Here is a 23,186-nt window from a genome sequence, read left to right on the forward strand (position 1 = left end):
GCTCGAGCCGCTACTCTCTTCTTATTCTCCTTCTGGTTTCATTGGATAAAGACGTCGTCTCATTTAATATCTTTAAACTGATTCATCAGTGAATTTATTTTCCCCGGTTGGCTTCAGGCAGCCCTGGCAAAAATGAAGGAGGCTGATAACGGTGCTGGAGAGTTTTTTATCATTTCTATTCGGAACACCCAAGAACGCCGTCCGCCTGGGTTATTAAGAAATGCAGATTAATTTAAAAAATCAATTAACTGCCTTAAGATGTAAAAAATCCTGCCATGAAAAGTCCCTATTTTCATAAAGAAAAATGCTCTTCGAAATGTGATTTCAATCGTGCTTTTTTATCTACTGAGGCGATGAAACAAAAAATATATTTTTCAGCGGAATTTATTCCTCAAGTCATAACGCGAAACTTAATTTTTTTGAATGCCAAGATTTAGACTCCCGCCCGTGATTTCGATAGTGGATTCCGTCGATAGTCGATTCCACCAGTAGTCGATTTCCACAGATACAGACTTAGACCATATAAGAACTAGACCCGCCATTCCCCACCCCTACCCATGTCTCGCCGTGTGGCCAACATCTCTCCTCCGCTCCCTTCCTTCCCCTCCCACTTTTAAAGCGGCGTGACGTCACTGTTGGGACGCTCATCGTCGTAGCGCATGGCTACGAATGGGGATTCACTGTATCACTGCGGTATTTTAACCATTTTCTTCTCGATTTTTCAATTAAAAGTACTAATATTTATTGCGTTATGTACGAGAAGTATTCTCTCAGACATGGTTGGATTGGTGAGTTTACAATTAATGAACAGTGGCATTTTTCGGCATTGGCAGCGACGAAAAAATATTGTGGCAGTAAAATGAAGACAAAGCCCTTTGTAAACTTCCGCAGATTTTTTTCTTATCTCGTTAGCGATCTAGCATCATTCGGAACATCGTTATAAAAACATGAAATCTTGTACAAAAGTTGTAAACGGGGGGAATTTTAGAGAGGAAAAGGGTCATGGTGTAAAGCCGGTCGTCCACGAAGTAACGCGGCAACGCCTTCGCATATAGTAATTTTTAAACGGTCAATTATGCGATGCAAATTGAGTTGCGCGCTAGCGCTACTAAAAAGGGATGTCAACAAATCAGCATTCATATTATTCAGGTAAGTAATTTAGTTATTTCATAAATGCATAATTTTTTACTTAGCAGACAGCTCTCGTGTTATATATATTTTGCGATGGTGGAAAAAGGTCTAGCGCCGGCTTTGAAAGTGACACCTACGATTTACGTACGCTACGGAAAATTCTGGGAATAAATAATACCTATTAACATATTTATAATTAGAAAGAAAGAGAGGATTGGATAGTAGAAGAGAGTTTTGAAAAAGAATCCTCAAATTTAGCTAGAGTTTAAAAACAAACAATCACCTTTTTTAAAATGCTATTGAAGTTATTGAGGGAGATAAAATTTTGGTAATCAAAGTAGCGAATGAAGTTTAAAATATCTGAATCAAAAGCGGCCAGAAAGTCAAAGCGGTCGGCTAAAATCTCTATGACCTTTGACCCCCATTATGACTTTCGGAGGTCAAAATAAATTGTTGTACGGATGAATGAACTGCGTAACCGACTTTGGGACCCTTCAAAACCTATGGTTTGACACGTTGGTTGTCATGATGGCCAGACATTTAACTCTATGACCTTTGACCCCCATTGAGACCTCGGTGGTCAACAAATCAACAATACGGATCTATTAATTGAAAAATCGTCTTTGGCACCCTTGAAAACATATGGTTCGAAACCTGGGTGTCACGATGGCCGGACGTTTACCTCTATGGCCTTTGACCTCCGTATTAACCGCCCGAATGGCAGGTCTACTTACTTAAATGGTCTAAGAGTATCGATGTTGCTAGTCATAAGTTCTCTCATACAGGCGCTGGCGTCGCTAGCGTAGATGTGTAGATATCCTCTCCCCGAGCATGTAGAATACATTATATGTAATGTATTAATCATGTCCCCGAGGCTGATCTATTAACGCAGAGTTTATGTCACGTGCTTAAATAATAGAAATGATGCTTAAAAAATAGAAAAAATGCCTGCAAATTCTTAAATAATAGAAATAAATTAATTCGGTTACCATTAAGTTCGCTTTGTTTTTTGTATTACGGAGTCTCAATAATTTAATTAATTTCATATTAATAACTTTAAAATAATTGATATTAAAATAAAGACAATGCTTCACTCAGTAATTGTTATATCTTGTTTTTAATTATAATTACGAGAAGATCGTTCGCCTGTCAGGCCCATCGTGGCCCCCCCAGAACAAATCCTGGATCCGCCCCTGTGCTGAAATGTATTTTTGAATGCCATCACGGATACATGTGAGATGAAGGATTGTAATCCCAAGGTAAACTTTTAAGTAAAATTCACATTTCTTCCATGTTTTGATTTTGTAAGTATAAAGTAGCCACAGCCATGGGCGTACCCAGCGAGGGGCAGTAGGAGGCAGCTAGAAGCAAAAATAAAAAAAATCCTTCAAGGAAAATAATATTTTTTTAAGCAAATGCTTTTAAAAACTAATAAATAGCTATTACAGTTTCATTAAAATTTTGATTTCATTCACCTTTACCATGCTTAAATCTTATCTACAACTTGAACAACCATGGCTTGCCCCCCTAGTTTTGATCCTAGGTACGCCCTTGCCTACAGCTTCATCAACATTCTATCCTATGAGTTAAGATGCTGTTGTAATGTGCACGGAGTGATGTGTAGAGTTAGGAAAAAATCTTGACTTCATGCAACAGTGGTTTTTTGCGTTATTAATGTAAATATTCATTTATTACATCAAATAAAACATGATTGATAACTTTTGTTTGAGCATTTTTGGGACTTTTTCGAACGTCCAGGACTTCTGATGTAAAAGACTTTTCATGGACTTAAGATATATTTATATATCATGCCTATGCTGATATATGATGAGGCAGTAACTTTTGTTCAATATAAATTACACCCATCAAACCAATCGCTCCACGTGAAGTTAACCCAGTCGTGACGAGAGAGTTTTAAATCTAAATGGTCAAATCCCCCTTAACCCATTTCAGAATTGTGAAGGAACAATCGCTCCTTGCACCACAACTAATTCTGCTGGCAAAAGAAAAATTAAATTTGATTAGGCAATGTACGTGGTGATGAATGTGATTGATCAATAAGTTGATGGTAATTTGGAGGGCCCTGCGAAAGCAATAAAAGTAGGTTAGAATGGTCCTTATGGTGCTGGTAGAATGGCTACAAAGACCAGTGGTGTCACGGCGCCGTAACGCGCTGGAACGCCGTTCCGGCACTGGCTAACAAAAGACATAAGGTTGGTTGTAGGTGTATCTAATATTCTTTTTAATAGGGTAGTTTCCTTCATCAAAGAAAACGAAATGCATTGATTGCGATTCGTTACTTACTATTAGTGTATTCATAATATACAAATTATTTGGTTTTAGAAATACCGGTTTAGACGAATGGCAAGGGTCAATTTTATCCTCATTTGAAAAAGGCCAGATTGGCGCCCATGCGATGCCACTCCACGTGACGTCACAGGCACATAGTTTCTATACGAGTAGATAGGAGTTTTACATCGTCTGAGGTTACCAATGCATGCATGAGACACACAGCAACTGGCTAAGGTCGGAAAGTTTTCCTCGTTTGATAAGGTATTAATAATCCTTATTTAAGCCAAGCGCTACCAGCTAGCATGGTACTCTGCTACCTGCTAGCATCCTGCGTCGTATCAGCGCTCAAAGCCTCGCCCCAAGGTCACCTCACTTGCGGAAGCGGGAACCAGAACGACGTCACACGGAGTTTTCCCGGCATTCATACTTAGCCGTCGCGTTTTCGCGCGCTTGAAAATTTTCACTTTTCATTTAATCACGAAAAATAGATATCGTCATTAAAAAATCTAAAAGCGTGAAATACATACTCCAGGAGTAATAATCTTTCGATTTAGGCAATAAAAAAATAATAGGAAACCACCCTATTCTACCTCAGTCACAACTTTTTCTTCCTGAAACAGGATAGTTTAGAAATAATCAAAAGTCATCAAGTCCCAACATTGCAAAAATATTGAAGAAGGGAGAACACTTTGACTTTTCAAAAGGGACGATAATGTAAAGTCTGCTATTGCAGAGCTCACTCATGTAGAATTACCATTTTTTGCAAGCCACAGGGCCAAAATATATCTCTATAAATGATATTGTATGCCCATGGGCGTACCCAGCGAGGAGCAGGGGGGGCAGCTTTCCTCCCTAGAAGCAAAAATTGGAAAAGTCTTTCAGCAAAATCAGAACTGAATTGAAACGAAAGCATTCAACAAGTTTTTTTTAAACCCACGAAAAATTATATGTATCAGTATAAGATATGTAACTAAAAAAAACTATTTTTTCAAGGAAATAATCCCTTAAGGTAATGTCACAACTTGGATTGCCCCCCTCCCCGACAGTGGCGCAGCGAGGGGGGGGTTTGGGGGTTAAAACCCCCCCAGAGCTCAGAGAAATTTTTAAGTTTAATCCATTTTACTTATTTGGATCAGTATTACTTATATAATAGTGTTAGGATTAATCAAATATCCATCAGAAGGCCGTAAAAATCGCCATTTTGAATCATTATTCTTAAAAGTTTTCAAAAGGAGGGCCCTCGCAACTTCTGCTTACCCTGACGGGTATGCAATACCCCCACACCCCTAAGTATTATTTGTGCGTAAAACCCCCCCCTAGCCTTAATTCTTCGCTGCGCCCCTGCTCCCCGAAACCATGGCTTGCCCCCCCCCTAGTTTTGATAATGGGTACGCCCTTGTGTATCCCCTAAACTCTATATCTCCGCCGTATCAAGAAACCGGATCCTACGACCCTCTCCCCCGACGCCTCTGTTGCTGCCCAAATCAAATTGACAAAAATTCTAAAATCTCTTTAAAGTCAATTTCAATGCACATTTCACATTATTAACACTTAATTTAGTTTTCAAATTCATCTTTTAGACATCTTAAAGTATATGCGAATCTGCAAAATAATGGAATTGAGATTGGTATGCTAAATGACATTGCCTTTTTCGGGGCTCCTGATGGCCTCCTTCAGGCCGGGCGCTAGAGTTCATGGTTTCCTGAATTCATTGATGAGGAAATTTAAAATTATGCATAACTGTGTAACTTCTATAGACATTTAAGACAATGTTTCTCAGGGAAAATTTTGTTGAGGTATATTTGCAATTCTATATTTACAATTTCAGGGCCACAACATTTTGACCAACTCCCTGGTAGATCAGAGGCCAACTACTTTGAGGTTTGTAGACTTAGCAGTTGTTTATTTTTTCCAATGGAAATCTGTAGCTCAATAGCTGGAAAAAGTATTCATCCCTTACCAAGTTTTGTATAAAAAACATCCTTTAAATCATTTCTTAAGAATATGGTCCTTATAATTGAATAAACTATTGATATTCAATCGAATGTATCTAACGATAAGACTGCATAGAAGTGGCACTTCACAAATAATACTTGATCAATATGACTCCGGTTTATTGGGACCGATATAGTGATAGATGAGTTACTGACTGACGTGGCGTCGAGTTTCGATCCAAACTCGATTTTTCGACTTCGATCTTGACCATTTCTTCTCGCTTGATCTCACCAGCTTCACTATCGGCCTATGATAACATCACCCCTCCCAAATGAAAGACTTTTCTCTAAGGCCGGTAAAATTGGAACACACGCCTTCATTTACCAAGAAAGCATCTCAATCAGCTTATCTTCCTCCAAAATTTAAGTGGAGACAAATGGTTCGAAGCGGTTTCGAAAAAATTTAATCTTCATGCAATTGAAAATTTTGACTACGATAACTTGTAAATAATTCAATCATTTATTCATTGTAGATTTTTTGGGATTTTTTTCTTTTACTCAAATGTATTATTTGAGTATTTTTTGAATAAATAGTGCACATGTTTTAGGGCGAAATGTATTTTTTAAAAGAACCATCGATTTTTTCAATTAATCGATATTTTGTTTCCAATTCCGTTTTTAGTTGAAAAGTCAAACTTTTCATTTCTATTAAAAATTGACTGCTTGAAAACTCGATTTCGACCCAAATTTTTCCATCACCAGACCGATAGGGACCGATTAACTTTGCCTTAATTTAGACACTGCCTCGTTTATCCCAATTATTCACAAAATATGCATGATTTTGAAATGTAACGAAGAAGACAAACAGGCTCGTTCAACCGATTGTTTCATTGCCAATTGTGATAAATATTGAAAGATAAAGAGACTCGTATTTTTTTCCGTTTTTCATTTCGTCGCCTATATCTCGAACTGATTGGGGGAAAACACCAGATTTTTCGGTTACATCTAAGGCGCTCAATGATCATCCCCATCGTTAAAAATTTCCCTGGAGCAGGTTGAATGCTCACAAACAGTCGAACTTTGGAAAAGAAACCGGCTGAAACGGATTTCCTGCGAACGAATATGTGTATTTGTTTACCAGCTGCCACTGCAAGGCTTTAAAGCGCCTGGCTTCAATTTGTATCCGTTTCAACCCCTTGCCTGTACGTACTCTTTCCGACGGAAATCCACGCGCACGTAGACTCGTCTTTAGCTGAATGGATTCGATCATTCTGTAGATGAGACATAGACCGGTCGAATCCGCCCAAAAAATAGGGATACCCTTTCATGAATTCCCAACAAGCTGAAAATGAACAGGAACGTTACTAATACTGCTCTAATGAAATGCACTCTACGAATATTATTGGACAGCTCGATCAATCCCTTCGATTTTACAACTTTTGAGAAAAAGCCATACAAAACTTAGCTGGAGCTGTCCAATAATATTCGAAGAGTGCAATAATATAGCCCTGCACATTCCGGAGAATACAGCTCCAGCTAACTTTCGAATGGCTTTTTCTCGGAAATGGTAAATCTTAGAGAAAAAAGTACACGACTATTTTGTAGATAATTTTCTGATCTACAATTTTGTTTGGAGCAATTTTTATCGTAAAACTAAGTTTGGCCAAAAAATGCAAAAAAAGAAATTTTTGTGAACTTTGACCTTGAATAAAATGTTTGCACATACGGGATCGATGGGAAATTTTCATTATTTCATAAGAGTGGTATTCCTGACCTTTATGTAAAATTTCCACTTGTTGGGAATTTATACAACGGTCAATGTCTATTTTAACCGGACTAATAGGCCTCTTATTCAAGCACCAAAGGCGTCGGGATAGCATATTCAAATTATTTGTTTTAAACTCAGCTTGTAATTCCATCATTTGTAAATGATTAGTCGGCTCGTGCATGATCGTAAATAATGTTGACTTTAAAAACAAAACACTTTGACGGGAAGACCATAAATTCAACCAAAGGATCTGGCGTCCCAAGTTGAGAAAATAATACGCATAAAATACGAGCGCAAATTTAATTTTTATATCTCCCCGCCAATTTCCTCAGAGGTTTGAATTTTGGGTTGAAATGGGAACACGGAAAATTGAAAGATTAGTATGTTCATATTGAGTAATAAAAAACTCTACTTTATACTTTTGTATGATAAAAGCGGGAAAACACAAAACGAATATCTATAATTTAAATTGCCAATCAACTACTTCCAAAAATGCTACGTGAAATCGGTGATTTTTCCAAAATATATCCCAATGCAAGCCAGCTGTATCAGCAATATTTCCATATTTCGCCTGAGAAGACATTAAACGGCCTTTTCGTCTTAAAAAATAGGTTTGCGCTAATAAAGTAAAAGGTTTATGAACGGCCATGCACTACACTGACCCGCGAATTTAATTTTTCAGATAATTGGATACGATTCAAGTTATCATTTTGCGTATATGAAATATGCTAAAAAATTGAATTTCGGAACATAGTTTATCTCCGTCACATCAGTTTAACTTACAATATAACAATGAAGACAAGACAAGAAAAGACAATGAAGACAAGAGTGAAAAAAATTCTCTGACACACGTCGAGGGTTAATGAATGGCACACTGAAAAAATATACTATGTAAATTATTAAGTATTCCACAGTTTTGGAAGTATGAATAATGAGCGAAGATAAAATGGATTGGCCGTGTAAGCAACGAGGAAGTGCTAAGAAGAGTGGGAGAGAAGAGAAGCCTCCTCAAAACCTTTAGCAGAAGACGGAACAAGTCAGTTGGCCACATAATGAGGCATGATGACCTGATGAGAACAGTAATAGAAGGAAGGGAAGAAGGGCAAGGGACAGCCACGAATGAGTTACATAGGACAGGTTATAAAGAAGGAAAAAGGGAGGAAATACGTCTCTATGAAATGGCTAGCGGATAGGAGAGAGGAATGGAGAGCTGCGTCAAACCAATCTTAGGAATGTTATCTAATTTATGATGATGAATAATGAGTCAAGGTATCTCAACGGGGGGGGGGGGGGGGTGAAAAGCCAAGGGATTCAAGTGATTATTTTTTTCTAAATTGAGTTAGGAATATAAATCAGGCGAAAAAACGAACGAGATCAACTTGACATCTAATAGCGCATTTGATTTTCCACTCGACCCGTGCACAGAAAAGAGATTCACTCAGATCCCCTGGCCTCCAAGTTTTTGTATGCTTATTTTATCAATTTCCGTACCTTACTCTATTTAGAAAGAAATTCACTCGCACCCCTTTGTCATCTCACCTCTTCAATTATATCATTTGATAAGCAAAATAAAAGTAATTGTGCCTTAATTTTTTACTTTATTTTCACCTTGAACAATAGGGTGGTTTTCTATTATTTTTCTATTGGCTAAATCGAAAGATTATTACTCCTGAAGTATGTATTTCACGATTTTAGATTTTAAAATGACGATATCTATTTTTCGCGATTAAATGAAAAGGGAAAATTTTCAAGCGCGCGAAAACGCGACGGCTAAGTATGAATGCCAGGAAAACTCCGTGTGACGTCGTTCTGGTTCCCGCTGCCGCTAGTGAGGTGACCTTTGGGCGAGGCTCTGAGCGCTGATACGACGCAGGATGCTAGCAGGCAGCAGAGCACCATGCTAGCTGGTAGCGCTTGGCTTAAATAAGGATTATTAATACCTTATCAAACGAGGAAAACTTTCTGACCTTAGCCAGTTTTAATAGGTGATTATTAAGACATGTTTCCCTGATCTCTGTGCCTCATGCATGCATTGGTAACCTCAGACGATGTAAAACTCCTATCTACTCGTATAGAAACTAGATCCCTGTGACGTCACGTGGAGTGGCATCGCATGGGCGCCAATCTGGCCGTTTTCAAATGCAGTTAATATTGACCATTGCCATTCGTCTAAACTGGAATTTCAAAAACAAAATAATTTGTATATTATGAATACACTAATGGTGGGTAACGAATCGCAATCAATGCCTTTCGTTTTCTTTGATGAAGGAAACTACTCTATTATGCTAGATAGTTTTGGCACTGCCTTCCTTATGGATAGCAATCTATTATATCTTTTCAACGCCACCAATGCAATTCTCTATCATCAACATCCTCAATAGACTTTATCCCCAATATAAGTTCATCTTCCATTGCTCTTAATATTTGCATCTTATTTCCACGAGATCCTAGAGGAATCCCCACCATCAGTCTTAGTTTTTGTGAACTACTTGCATTTTTAGCGGAGTCCTTATCATTATAAAATCACAACGCATTTGTAAGCCCACGCCTTATCTGGATCTCCCATTTTCACAACAAAGAATACATGGTAATCATGTATCACGAAATAAATTATACCTTAATACGGTGCTTTCGGCACCAAATTTGTGCGCGTGCAGTAGAAAGCGTATGGACCGTCATTAAAACCACTGAATAGCAATAGATGGGTAACGAATCGCAATCAATGCCTTTCGTTTTCTTTGATGAAGGAAACTACTCTATTATGCTAGATAGTTTTGGCACTGCCTTCCTTATGGATAGCAATCTATTATATCTTTTCAACGCCACCAATGCAATTCTCTATCATCAACATCCTCAATAGACTTTATCCCCAATATAAGTTCATCTTCCAGTGTAAGTAACGTATACTTCGCTCACGTTACGTACACAGAGCACCAGAGGAGACAAATATACATCAGCATGATTACCTAAGTACATGAGGGTATTGATGGGTGAAAATTCATGAAAAATTAATAAAGGAATTAAAAAATGTGATGGCCATTTATAGTTTCATGGAGTCCTTTCAGCTTACAATAGCTCCTTTCCTGCTAGTGCGTTAATATTTAATCTGATAATGTTACACGCAATTACGTAAAAGTATATATGAGTGGGTTGGAAGACCAGGGGTACAAGTTATTTCTCTTTTCTATACATAAATTAGGTACAGAAAACAAACGAGATTAATTAGATGTTTAGTAGTGCATTTGATTTTCCACTGGATGTCAGCACAGAACAGAGACTCACTCGTTTCCCTTGGCATCCAGGTTTTTGTGTATTTATTCTAACAATTAACTTTACCTAACTCTGTTGAGAAAAAAATTGTACTTGTAACCCTTGTAACCCTTGGCTACCAACCCACTCATATAGGGAGATCCATGATAAGGTTACGGAGGGAAATGATTTTTCATTTCCATTAAACGACATTTTCAAGAGGTGGGAAAATGGATGTGGTGAAAAATAACGTAAGATGTTCATTTGGGGTGAAAAAGATGTCTTAGAAAAATAATTGAATCGAAACTTAAAGCTTGTGCGTGGTGGAAGGGCTACATATTAGCAATGAAAAAAAGGAATAAGGAAGATTCGTCAGCCTTCGCCCGACACCTGCAGGCAGTGGCGTAACTATGGGGGGAATTAGGGGATATATCCCCCTAAAGCACCAGGGAAATAAAAAAAATTAAACTATTGTCTAGTTTTAAAATTTAATAACTGCATCTGCTTCAAGTTATATTTTTAGGGCTAAAATGATATAAAATGCATATCCAGGAATGTCTTTTTCAAAACTTTTCCCGGATCCCCCGTTGCCTGGGGTGGGAGGGGATCGCCATCCCAGTCCATCTCATCAGGGATGCCATCTTACAAAAAATATTGGGGGGCCCAAACCGGGGATCTTGCACCAGGAAATTTTATAAGTAGTGAGTTTTAAGTTTTTTAAGCATTTTAGAAGAGTCATATGATCAACATTAGAACCCTGATAACTCGAATCCCGATATCTGGGTACTCCGAGGAAAATCGACAAGCCTTACAAATTTTTCCTCACACCCATAACGAATTTTCGAGGGGGCTCGGGCTCCCTCAGGCCCCATGGAGTCGGCGACACTGCATCTCATCCCCTGCCCTCAAAGCATATTCCCAGTTACGCCACTGCCAGTTGGAGATTGGGCACCACAGCGACTTCGAACTAGACATACTGCATTTTACTGGGAAAAGAAGGAGGATGGATGCACTCGAAATTCGGGAGATAACAATAAATGGAAACCTTGTGATCGACGTAACCTTTCCTTACCCATCCCCCTTATTACTCATCACCCTCCCAAAACCCTCACCCCCACAACCCGAATGAAAAAATTTGCTTTCTCCACCCCTTTACCCCTACCTGCATACCCAATCCCAGCTCCGAACTCCCTCCCTCTGATAACCACCATAGCATATATAAACCTGCATTACCAAATTTTTTTGTACTTATGTACTTAATAATGGCGTGACAGCCGAAACCGGTAGTTGTGTAAGTTACGAAGTGTTTTCCATTGTCAACTAGAAAACTAAGATGACGTCGGCAATGAAAACTTTATGCGTCGTAGTGTCGGTCGTAGTTTGTTATACACATTTGGAAGGCCATTTTTATAGGTTGACTCGTACTCTCTCAAAGAAGAGCCACTGCATTTACGGAGCATACACAGCGTATTTCAAACAGCGTACGGTGGGAGCTGGTCCAAAATAAACAATCTTTTGACTAGTCCCTAGTGGCGTGAGAATCGATGGCAAGTTGATGCTTAGCTGACATCCTTGCGATGTCGGCACAGCAGTGGGTCAAGGACCGAACGAGACCACAAAACGTTTGGGGAACGAAATAAAAACTTAATATAAGGTGAGATTTTAATTTACAGTTTTTATAGCGGTAAAAAAATTAAACAAAATTATCTATTGATTGGCCTGACCGCCAAAGCCGATAATTCGGAAACAGGGAAATTTAAATCTAATTGGTAGATTTTTTAATGAATGGCTAATACTTTCTGATTAATAAATGCCGCCCCAGTCAAATCCTCTCAACTGGGACTGCTATCAGAGTCGAACAACATGAACGGTGAGTTTCTACAAACTCACCTCTTGTGACTTTGCAAATTTGGAAGTATTCCAATCTCGATGCGAAAAAACTTATCAATGAATTAAATATAATTGAATTAGTAAATTGATATAATTTTTTGCCGGCCTCGGTGGCTGTATCCTCCTCGCCTGCCAAACCGTTAATCGCGGGTTCGAGTCCCGCCTGGGTAGGTGGTCCCTATCCAGGGCATGGATGTTTGTCTCTTGCTTTGCTAATTAGTTCGTTTAAAAGGTCTCTATGTGCTGTATACGGGGAAGTTGAAAATAAATAAAAAATTTAAAAATTATTTCATAGCGTCAAATTTTCATTTTATTATCCCAATAAGACAGCAGAAAATTCGAAAAAATGTGTCCATCCTATGCGGATGAATGAAAAATTAATTTGTTTTCATTACTTTTTACTTTAAAATAATGAAACTTATGCATAGTAAAAATATAAAAAAATATTTGGTTGTTTTCCTTTAAAATACGCAACAAATAATTCACGGTCACTGCATTATGTAAATATATTCATCAAACATCCTCGAGTGGGAAGTTGAAAATCCGACCATAAAAACAAACATTCACCACGCCCGAGATGAAAGATAAGATTATATTTAAAGATAATGAATTCTCAAAGAGGTTTCCATACACGTCAACACCTCTTCAATCCCGCCAAGGCTTTGACACTGATGATGAGGAGGTGCGAGAGAAGGGTATCCAGCAGCCCATGCACCATGTCACCACCTCGAGACAAAGCGTTGTGTACTACGAAGGCTGATCTTCGAGAGCATCTGTAGTCGCTCCCAGCGTCATCACTGAACGCATTCTCGAAGACCAGCCTTCCCCCCTCGTTTCCTCCGGCGAAGTCAACCCAGCATCCGAGCCATTCGATTGTTTATGCTCCTGAAACACTCCCCTCCACACCCAGACCCCAATCTCGGCCCCTCCCCCGCACCCTCGCCAATCACCTCCCTCAACCGCGCCTCCCCTATCGCCTCTTTTAAGCGCCGACCGTAGTCAAGTTCGCAGCCTTTCCTCGTCGTCTCCAACGGGAGAGTCGTCACACGGAGAGCAGGCGCCACCACGCCGCCGAAACAGCTTTTATCGCCGGTAAAAACTAATCGAGGGTTGTAAGGGTTCTTTTTCACGCCTCCCCGGGAACACACCATTCATTCATCCCCCGATAGAACTATGTCGTTATTTTTGGTAATATTTACAACGAGTTGAAGTGAAAATATCGTGGGAGGAATCGTCATTTAATCACTTTCCATTGAGGGGATCTCTTTTTCGAGTTCCCCATCATAACGGGTCGTGTGGAGATCAATCGTATTTTACGCGCCCATTCAGTGGTCCGCCCATTCTTCTCAAACCATACGGAAGCATTCAGATTTCATTGAGGCTTCACGCTCCGGAGGTTTCGGCCGTAAAACTCAGTACAGGCGCCAGACTCGAGAAAGGTGCTCCGTCTCAATGACGTGCGAAGTTGGCAAGCTGGCTCTGAGGGCGGAAGAGGCTTCCAGAGAGCATGGAGAAGGAGGATTTCGAGCAGGAAAACATTATTCAGTCCATTTCGTTTAAGAATTCCCACGCTCAATTAAGTCGACCCAATAACCAGAGTTGTGAAGGCAGGGAGAGAGAGGACTCATTGTAGCGTTCAGATCGCGAGCACGTGTTCGAGTACAACAATCACAACGGCGTAGTTTTCCCGCCTTTTTGGAGAGTCTTCGGCGGGAGAAAAGGCCGCGCTTTCCGGAGTCGGTGGAAACCCAGCGCCCTACTTCTAAAATGGACGGGGAAGCCGGTGTTTCGATGGGCGATCCTCCGGGACCGTCGATGTCACCTTCCTCGGCGAGCGAGGTGGCATCAACGGCGGGGTCCTCCGTCGTGAAAATCTTCATGCAGGACCCTGAGGAACTGCTGAAACCATGGAAAGCCAACTCGGCGTTCCTGCCCATCGTGGGCACGCATGCCTTCACCTTCATCTTTGGCACGGTGGGCAACGGGTTGGTGGTTGCCGCCATGGGAAGCCAGTCAAGACCCAGGAGCGCCACCAGGTAGGTGAGAGCCGTGCCCTGATTGCTATCGTCAAGAGATCATATTTTAGAGATTACCACGTGTGCCTTTTCATGTGTGACTGTCTTCAATCATTTATTTTGTTTCCAAAGGTATTTTGCCAATGAATACATTCGGCTTCAGTGTTACGATCGTTTATTTCTTAAGTACAAATACTAGCAATCATCATCTTCAGACGTAAGTAATTTTAAGATAAGTTTGACGCAGGTTACCATTGATTTAACAACCTTTTTCAACCTATATAATTCTTCCTTTTGACATCCTTCACTACGTGTCACATACATTTTATCGAAGGCATTCCTTAGCCTGTCTTCATCAGGCTATCACGCTTCATAATGTGGCCGATTAAGTTGTTTTCTCTTCTTATTACGGTCTCCAGAAGTTATTGGTTATACTTTTATGAATGTTAAAATAGTTATGTACCATGAAAAACCCTGGTGGCAACCTCTTTTCAAAGTGAAGATACTATTGATCACGATTTATGGTGAAACAGTAGCCATAAAAATAGCCGGAGAAGCGGAAATAATCGGAGGTGGAATGTATCAGTGGTGGTAGTGGGCCACCGTCGATGCTTAGACTCGTATATTTTGCCTGTTCGTCATCGATTATTGTCTCAGGTCTTTTTCATCGCCACATTCAGTGGTCATACTTATGGTCTGGAATTGTGACGAAGCGGTAGCTATAAAACAGCCAGAGCAGCGGAAATTATCGGAGTTGGTATGTATATATTGACCACCTTCGATGCTTGGACTCATTTTATACAGTTTGCCTGTTCATCATCGATTTTGTCTTATGTTTTTTTTCATTCTCAAATTCAGTGAATTAGTTAATCATCGGCCTCTTTCATATCCCATTAATATATTTTCTGGTTTCCAAATATTGATTTACATTCCTTAATTTGCGGTAAACCCGTTTTTTTAACCTATCTTTCATTTTAACGATGTTTTGACCGTTTAAGGATTACCATTAGCATTACCATCACAGTTAATCGTCTATCCATCAATAAGATTTCCATTAAGGACAAATTTCGAACCAAGAAGTCTACGACTTCGTGGAAAATACGCGCCTTAAATGTTTTTGTGTAGTTTGCTCGGAAAGTGTTCCCTTCTCCTGATTAATATCTCAGGAATGTTGAAAGTATTTCATTTTTTGTTTATTCATGTTTTTTTCTAAAGTAATATTTCTTCACGAGAGTCCTGTCTGCACGAATATCATAGATATATAACAATACCAAACCAAACCAGATAGATTATAATAGTCTTCAGCCTCAACTCAAACTTCGCTAGTTATGTTCCTCTATCATTTTCAGGGCACGAGAAGTTGTAAAAGACTACGGTCACACGTTTCTACTTTCACTTTAAAGCGAAAGAGAAGCCAAATAATGTACCCCTACGCACTTTAAGTAACCAATGCTTTCAAGTGCAACGATTTCAGTGAAGTTTTGAAAGAATTCTTTAGTCATGAACATCTCAAAGCGAAATCAGATATAAAAAAAGTCATAAGATAAACGTAAGTAGGAAAAATATGCTGTTTTTAATCTTTTTAGAGCTGATTTCTTTAACGAGAATATCGATTTACTCTATTGAATCGCAGTTAAACTCACCAAGGGTGGATTCAGCATCAAATTTGGGGGGAGGGGACATGCCCTGAGTCCGGGGAGTACGGAATACCCCCCGGAGAGAGGGGCGTTCTGCGGTGTGATAGGTTTTAAAGAACTACGCTCTACGATAAATACAACTCAAACTTCTCTCACGGTTGGGACTTGTTGCCATGCATTTGTATACAAATGTATACTCCGTTTACAGGGATGCAAAAAACTATTTCTCTAATAAAAATTAAAAAGTGTGATAAAATTTGGGGCCGCATGACCCCTATGAGACCTCTCTAAATCCGCCAATGAAACTAACAATCGTAAATATTCTGGATTTGGAGTTTAACCTCCAAACCCTCACCTGGACTACACCACTAACAAATTGTAAGGCGCAAAATTAACTGCACTATATAAATGACATTTCACAATTTTGAAGACTTAGTTGTGAACTAGTATCACGGTAATAATTGTCCATCAAGCAAATTCCTTAGTAGCGTCAGTATTTTCAAGATAAAAAAGGAAGAAAAGGTAATGGATGCTCGCAACTGATCGATCACGAATTGTCATTCAGAGAGATTTACCACCCAGAGTCATTTCATGCGAAGGCTTTTTGCCCCGCCACGCCCACTGAAGGATTAGCTGAAAACAGAATCCCAAGAGGAAATGAGACCTTCAAACGGAATCGTATTTGTTTGAGCAGCAAAGTGATTGGCTCACATGTGCCGATTCTTGAAAGTCCTAGTTAGGCCGAAGACTAGGAAATGTTTGTCACAAGCTTCCATCAAGTGACAACTCCTGAAAACGTTTTAGCTATCTTCTCCAACCTAAATGTTCTAATACCCAGACTCCGACTATTGAAGCCGGATTAAGGTCGATTTTGAAGCCCATGACATTCCTGACTATTGCCAATGAAGCATACTACAGGTTATAACATAAATTGTTAGGACCAGTATCGCCGACTCCATGGGGCCTGAGGGGGCCCGAGCCCCCTCAAAAATTCGTTATGTGTGTATGGAAAAAATAGGTAAGGCTTGTCGATTTTCCCCGGAGTGTCCAGATATCGAGATTCGAATTGTCAGGGTTCTAATGTTGACCATATGACTCTTCTAAAATGCTTGAAAAACTTAAAACTCACTACTTATAAAATTTCCCGGGGTAAGATCCCCGGTTTGGGCCCCCCAATAATTTTTGTAAGTCGGCATCCCTGGTTAGGACAGATCACTAGAGGAAAACGATCACTGTAGCGAGAATATCGGTTAGGAGATAGCGTAAACAAAATATGCCTTGATGAATAAGAAAGAGGCTATAAGAGGATAGCAGGTAGATAGCAGGTCAGATGAACGGGTAATAGAAAAGGAAGCAAATGATAGGTATGTAAGGGGAGGAGAGGAAACTCTAGATGAGATACGGATGAGATGGAACGAGGGTGTGGAACGATTATCATGCGAAGAGGTGATTCAGGCGACTGAGATATAGGAGAGCGTGGAATAAATGGAAAGATAAGAGAGTTCATGGATATAAAGGGGGCCATATACCGAATTATAAAGATACATTCGATGTGAAAAGGGCACTGCTGGGATTACTGTTAAAATGTTCCACAGAAGGCTACCTTAACTGCATTACCTATGATGATGATAATAAATTATAACATGTCATCATTATTCATTACTGTCATAAAATAATGGCGCGGTTTCAGCAATACATATGAAGTTAGTAGGGATAGGGTGTCAGAGTTTTTAGAGGCTGCCCGATCCCTACTTCAGTGCCTTGAAGAGGGGACTTCAAGTGCAGCACTCCGTCCGTCGGATGGGACGTTAAGCCGTGGTCCCCTAGGCGCCTTTCGTTCAGAACAGGCTAATGTCGACGCAGGGTTTCTATCTTATCGAGCGACTAAGAGCGCATATGATTAAATTTATCTCTAGTGAAAAAAGTGCTAGAGATGGTAAATTCGAAAAATAAAAAAAACATAAACTGTGAGTATTTCTGTTTTCATTTAAACCAAGTTCAAAACCGAACCATTCTTTTATGATAGCCCTGTAAGCCTTCCACTTCAGCACTTCCTCTGCAGCTTATTTATTGACAATGGCAGCAAGAGTTTGTTTTCGTATCTCATCTAACACCCATTTAAAATTTTCAACACGTCACAGGTACTAGGCGCTGACCGCAGTCATCAACCTCGAACGAAGACTTCAAAGGTTTAAAACGATGTTTTGAAGAGAAAGATTTTCAATTGATAAATAAAAATAATGCCGCTGGAACTCTGTTTGTAAGACTATAAATTAGAATTTACTTTCATTAATCTCTTAGAATTTATTAAAGGTGTGGTGGATTACTTTCTTACTTCAATACCTTTTTAGCAACGATATCATTCATAGCTAAGCACTATTAAAGGTAGTCTACACACGAAGGATTATAGCATTTAAATTTTAAGGAGTCTATTAAAAAAATAAATTTTATTGCTTATTTAGCGTTAAAATAAGCTTCAATTGTCATTTCATACAAATCGAAAGTATTATGCCCAGCAAATCAACGACCTATCATTGTGAAGAAATGAAATCCTTTTCAGATTTATTTGTACGAGCTTGTAACATGTCCATGAGTGTTTACGATCAGGATGACATAACGAAGATAAATACTGTAATTTTTGAAAATGAAGCAATTATTACACTTCTGACGAATATTTCTCGGGTTTTCAGCCAGGTTAATGCTTTTATACAAGCCGACGTTTCGGGAGACGACTTGTCTCCCATCCTCAAGGCTGTGTTACTTTATGGAAGTCCAATTTCACACTTAACAGGATCGACCGTTTACCGAGGACAACAATGCGGCTCAAGTGTCGTCCGATTGGCTGTAGGTCTTTTGAAATTCTTCACATTCAACCCTTATGTTTTTTTGTTGCTTGTATAAAAGCATTAACCTGGCTGAAAGCCCGAGAAATATTCGTCAGAAGTATTCACCAGGAATAATAAAAATCGTTCATTATTACACTTCTTTAATCCTGTGTCAACAATACTAAATTGAGAAATGTGTAAGGTCGCTGTCAGGCTAAGTTGCAAACAAACAATACTCTTCCAATGTACGATTTTTATTACGTACAAAAATCGGTTAACACTTGAGGTGGCACAGTTCTCTATAGCACAGCGTTCTGCTGGCACCTTCTCTTATATTTCTGCCTCTCGCGGTGGCTTCTCCGCTGGTCTTATATACGCAGGATATACTGCTTTTGGTTCCATGCGGCAGCCTCGCCGCGTTGACCGGCCTCGCCTGGTTGACCGCGCTGATCATCGTCGGTGCGTTGTACTTCCTGTTTGACTCGCTACAAATGTTAACCCTCTTGTAAAAGTTGTAGGGTATGGTCTTGTAGTAAATGTTGTATCTTTAATTAATTAATTGATTTCCAAATTCCCCGTAAGCAGCACATAAAGGCTTTACAACGGAGGAAAGCACGACACAAACATCCATGCCTTTGATAGGGGCCACCTATCCAGCCGGGATTCGAACCCGCGACCTGCGGTTTTGGCAGGCGAGGACTTAACCCCACCGCCTCCGAGGCCGGCACAATAGAAACACAATAATTGAAGCACAATCTCACACTGCTCACTCCTGGGATATATTCATTAACTATTAAAGTAAATCCATGTAAACTGCGTCATAAAAATTGAATTTATGTCAACAGCTCAACTGTGACCTCATTGTGACGAACTCTCCGAATTAGTATAAATGACAAGGTCACAAAATTTAACTGACTTATTTTATTGATTATTTAAGATACAATAAATGAGAAGCATAACGTTTTGGGATAAAACTTCGACAGGTAAATGAAAAGATTAAATCTACCTCCTTAAATATAATAGCACAATTCCCATAATTTCACTTTGAATCCATGAATTTCAAAGTTTAAAACGAAGGCTTCGTTCATATGTCAGCTATATACAGGCTTTGTTATCCTTAGGGATTTTCTTGCCACAGACGAGAAGGGGGTATGAGAAGTTTCTCATTTAGGTTGATTTATATTCCTCAAACAATACGAAGCGTTAATGAGTTTACAACCTGTGTCTAGGGAAGGCTGGGAGGCACGGATAGTTATACTTCAATGGCATAGGCGAGATTGCCTTCATCATATAACCGAGACTAGCCAGTTTCGATGAAGTTTTCTCATTACGAGGTAACAGAAAAATTTCATTCGTTGAATGAATTCTTCTCGGGTTAAGGTTTGCATTTTGTATATCATTGTTTGCCATAGAAATTCATTCGTCAATAGTTACCACGACAAAAGCATTTCACCATTTAGTATGAGATTTGATGGTTAGGAAGCTAGATCATCAATTATTCAAAAATAAGGAAATATACAGTCACTTTCAAAAGTCGGTCCCCACGGCCAGCGCGAGCAACTACGTTTTCCGCTGAGCTCGAACTTCGGGTATTGCCCATACCTCCTGTGCCTCGAAAGGGCCAGTTGGAGCTACTCTCACTATCCACGGAAGTCTTACCGAGGCATTCTTCACTATTCCAAAATTATTTGCGACTTCCCCTACTCCCGGTGCCAGAACACTAGGCGAAGCATAAGTTCTCAGTCACGCGATTCTCACCCTGATAATATTCTCAGATATATAGTCTGAGTAGTCTGACTTGTGCTAAAAATTACCGAGACGTATCTGCGTCGCAACCGTCCGTGTAACGCATTTCAACAAATCAGTCGTGAAACCTCTTTGAAATAAAGAAGCCTGTCGTAACTTTTGTCAAATTAGGCAGTGGGCAGTGGTCAGATTCACGAAATGAAATGAATAAGCTCTTATAAAAAAATTTTTTTTAAAAACCAGCCTTTATATTTAGATTACAGGGGATGAGCAACGTTTATATATGACACAAAGCAAAAAAACTCAGTGACCCCGAAAAACCAAAAGTGACGTATTAAAAAAGTCACTATATTTATTACTATGAATCTGCAGGCGCTCGAAGGGAAGAAAAATTTTTTGACGATTTTCGAAAAAAATCTAAGTGCCGAAAAATTTCAGTCCAGAGTCCGGACCTGGGACGACGGAATTCGGACGAAATTTTTCCAAGTCCGAAGCCGGACCCGAGACGACGGAGGGACTTTGAAAAATTTTCGAAAGCGGGGGTCTCGCCGAGTAAAGCAAGACGAATCCCCCAAGCTAGGGCTGAGTCGATGGGAAATTTTATGGTGGATAACTTTTACTGTGGTCGCAAAACACGAAAATCGACCATTTGGAACTTCTTTGATCAAAAACATGTTTTGGGGGGCTATAGGTTGACTGGGGGGTGGTTAAAGGGGGGTTGGAGAGAAAAAGTTATATTTTCATGTATTGTCATCGGAAATGAAGAAGTGTGCAAAATTTCAGCGTTTTTGCTTCACAGGAAGTGAGTCAAATTTCAGTTACAAGATTTGTACCAGACAAACAGACAAACAAACAGACAGGTTGGTGAGTTGATATAAAGACTGTAAAAAGGGGATCGGGTTGGTGTGGAAGCTAGAGTGCTGGCTTCCCATGGACTCGGGTTCAAATCCCGGCGGTGGCAGAGAATTTTCAGAGACTGCCCGATCCCTGCTGGAATGTTGCGTGGAGGACATTTCAAGCGCAACACTCCGTCCGTCAGATGAGACGTTAAGCTGTGGTCCCCATGGCGCCTTTCGTTAAGAGCAGGCTAACGCGGACATTGGATTATGGAAGGGACAAAACCACCGTTTACGGAGAGTACGTAAACGCGAGAGATGGGCAACTTTCATCTCTTCCCGTGTCCCGTACACGGAAAGCCAATCACAGCGATACAGCATTGTTGGCGCCCATTGCTGAATATAGCAGTTGTTGTTGTCGTGTAACGTGAGCTGAGGAGAAGTCAGTTAAGGTTAGCCATTACTTAATTTAATTTACGTGTATACTATCCTCGTCGATTTCGAACATTCTTCAAAACTCTTCCTACACACAAACGAAAAGACTGAAGACCACAAACAAAACCACTGCGCGGGCGTTAGTCAATTTTCTTTCCGGCCACGGGAACGTCGATTGTGACCGCACGGTGGCGCTCCCCGTCTCACGTTGTCCCGGATCCCGTATACCGTCTCACGTTAGCGTTGATTGTGTCCCAGCCTTTACTCTCCGCCCTTTCTTACCTACCCTTCCCTCATGGCGCATATGACCTAAGCTGTCGGTCGCCTCCTCCAAATACCATCCCATATCACAGTGCGAGGTCACAATTTTAACGTTTTGAGAACGCATTATACAGAAAACGCGCGTATTCATTCACAACCTCAGCAGCTTTTTAATATAACCAAATGATTCGTCCTTTCACCTTCTCCTTCCTCTTGAAGCCTATTTTATTCGCTATCTTGAAAAATAAATGGAGCTATTCCGTCAGTATTCAGAGATATACTGGGAATTTCCATCTTTAATACAAGAAATTTTTTTTTCAATGAGCTCTTTCTCATGGACGGAAGAACCTGTTTTCAACACGCTTTAAATCTCACCAAGGAACTCATGGAACACGAAGAAGATACGAGCGTCTTTACATTAGATCTTCATGGATACATACATCACTCCTCAACAGGTCTTTCAACTGGAGTATTTATCAATTTATCAATACTCAAGTTGAAAGACAGGAGGCAATTGGCAATACATATTGTATGCATGAACACGTTCAGTCTAGCTACCGTAGCTTATATCAAATCGAGATCAGAAGGCTTTTGATTGTTGATATTACGTCGTCCCTCATTCAAGTTGGATGTTTTACTCCGGCCGTCCAAGAGTGGAGAGGATAATCATATTTTCAACACCCGATGTGTATAGAGAGTTGCTTTGGAAATAACTATCTGTGGCATAAATATATTCAGTGATGAATGACTCTTGTGTTGTCATAACAGCTTAGTGATTCATCAAGAGATGTGGGAGAATCGAGAATCATAAACGAAGGAAACTAAAATGAGATCAATCTCGCAAGCGAAGGTACTCAAGCGTCATGTAGGACTTCACTTTTTCCCGGCGAATGTTGGCAGTAAATTCTTCTCGGGATTTCTTTCGGGTAAGCTCCTCGATCTCCATCGCTGCCGACGTTTCGATGTATTTTTTTTCCATTGTCATCAGGGCCGATCCAGGGCAGGGGTGCCGACTTACAAAAAATATTGGGGGGGCTTAAAACCGGGGATCTTTCCCCGGGAAATTTTATAAGAAGTGAATTTGAAGTTTTTTAAGCATTTTAGATGAGTCATATGATCAACATTAGAACCCTGATAACTCGAATCTCGATATCTGGACACTAGGGG

General features: G+C 40.0%; 1 protein-coding gene across 1 annotated transcript in view; it reads left to right on the forward strand.

The window, feature by feature from the left end:
- Positions 1-13,295: 13,295 nt before the first annotated feature.
- LOC124159270 (galanin receptor 2a-like) overlaps positions 13,296-23,186 on the forward strand; it is an 86,907-nt gene continuing 77,016 nt past the window's right edge. Inside the window, exon 1 of the mRNA XM_046534967.1 lies at positions 13,296-14,300. Within this exon, the coding sequence (XP_046390923.1) occupies positions 14,032-14,300 (269 nt within the window). The 5' untranslated portion in view covers positions 13,296-14,031. The remainder of the gene's footprint in view (positions 14,301-23,186) is intronic.

The sequence above is a fragment of the Ischnura elegans genome, chromosome 5 (genome assembly GCF_921293095.1).
Source record: "Ischnura elegans chromosome 5, ioIscEleg1.1, whole genome shotgun sequence".
NCBI classification, from domain to species: Eukaryota; Metazoa; Arthropoda; class Insecta; order Odonata; family Coenagrionidae; genus Ischnura; species Ischnura elegans.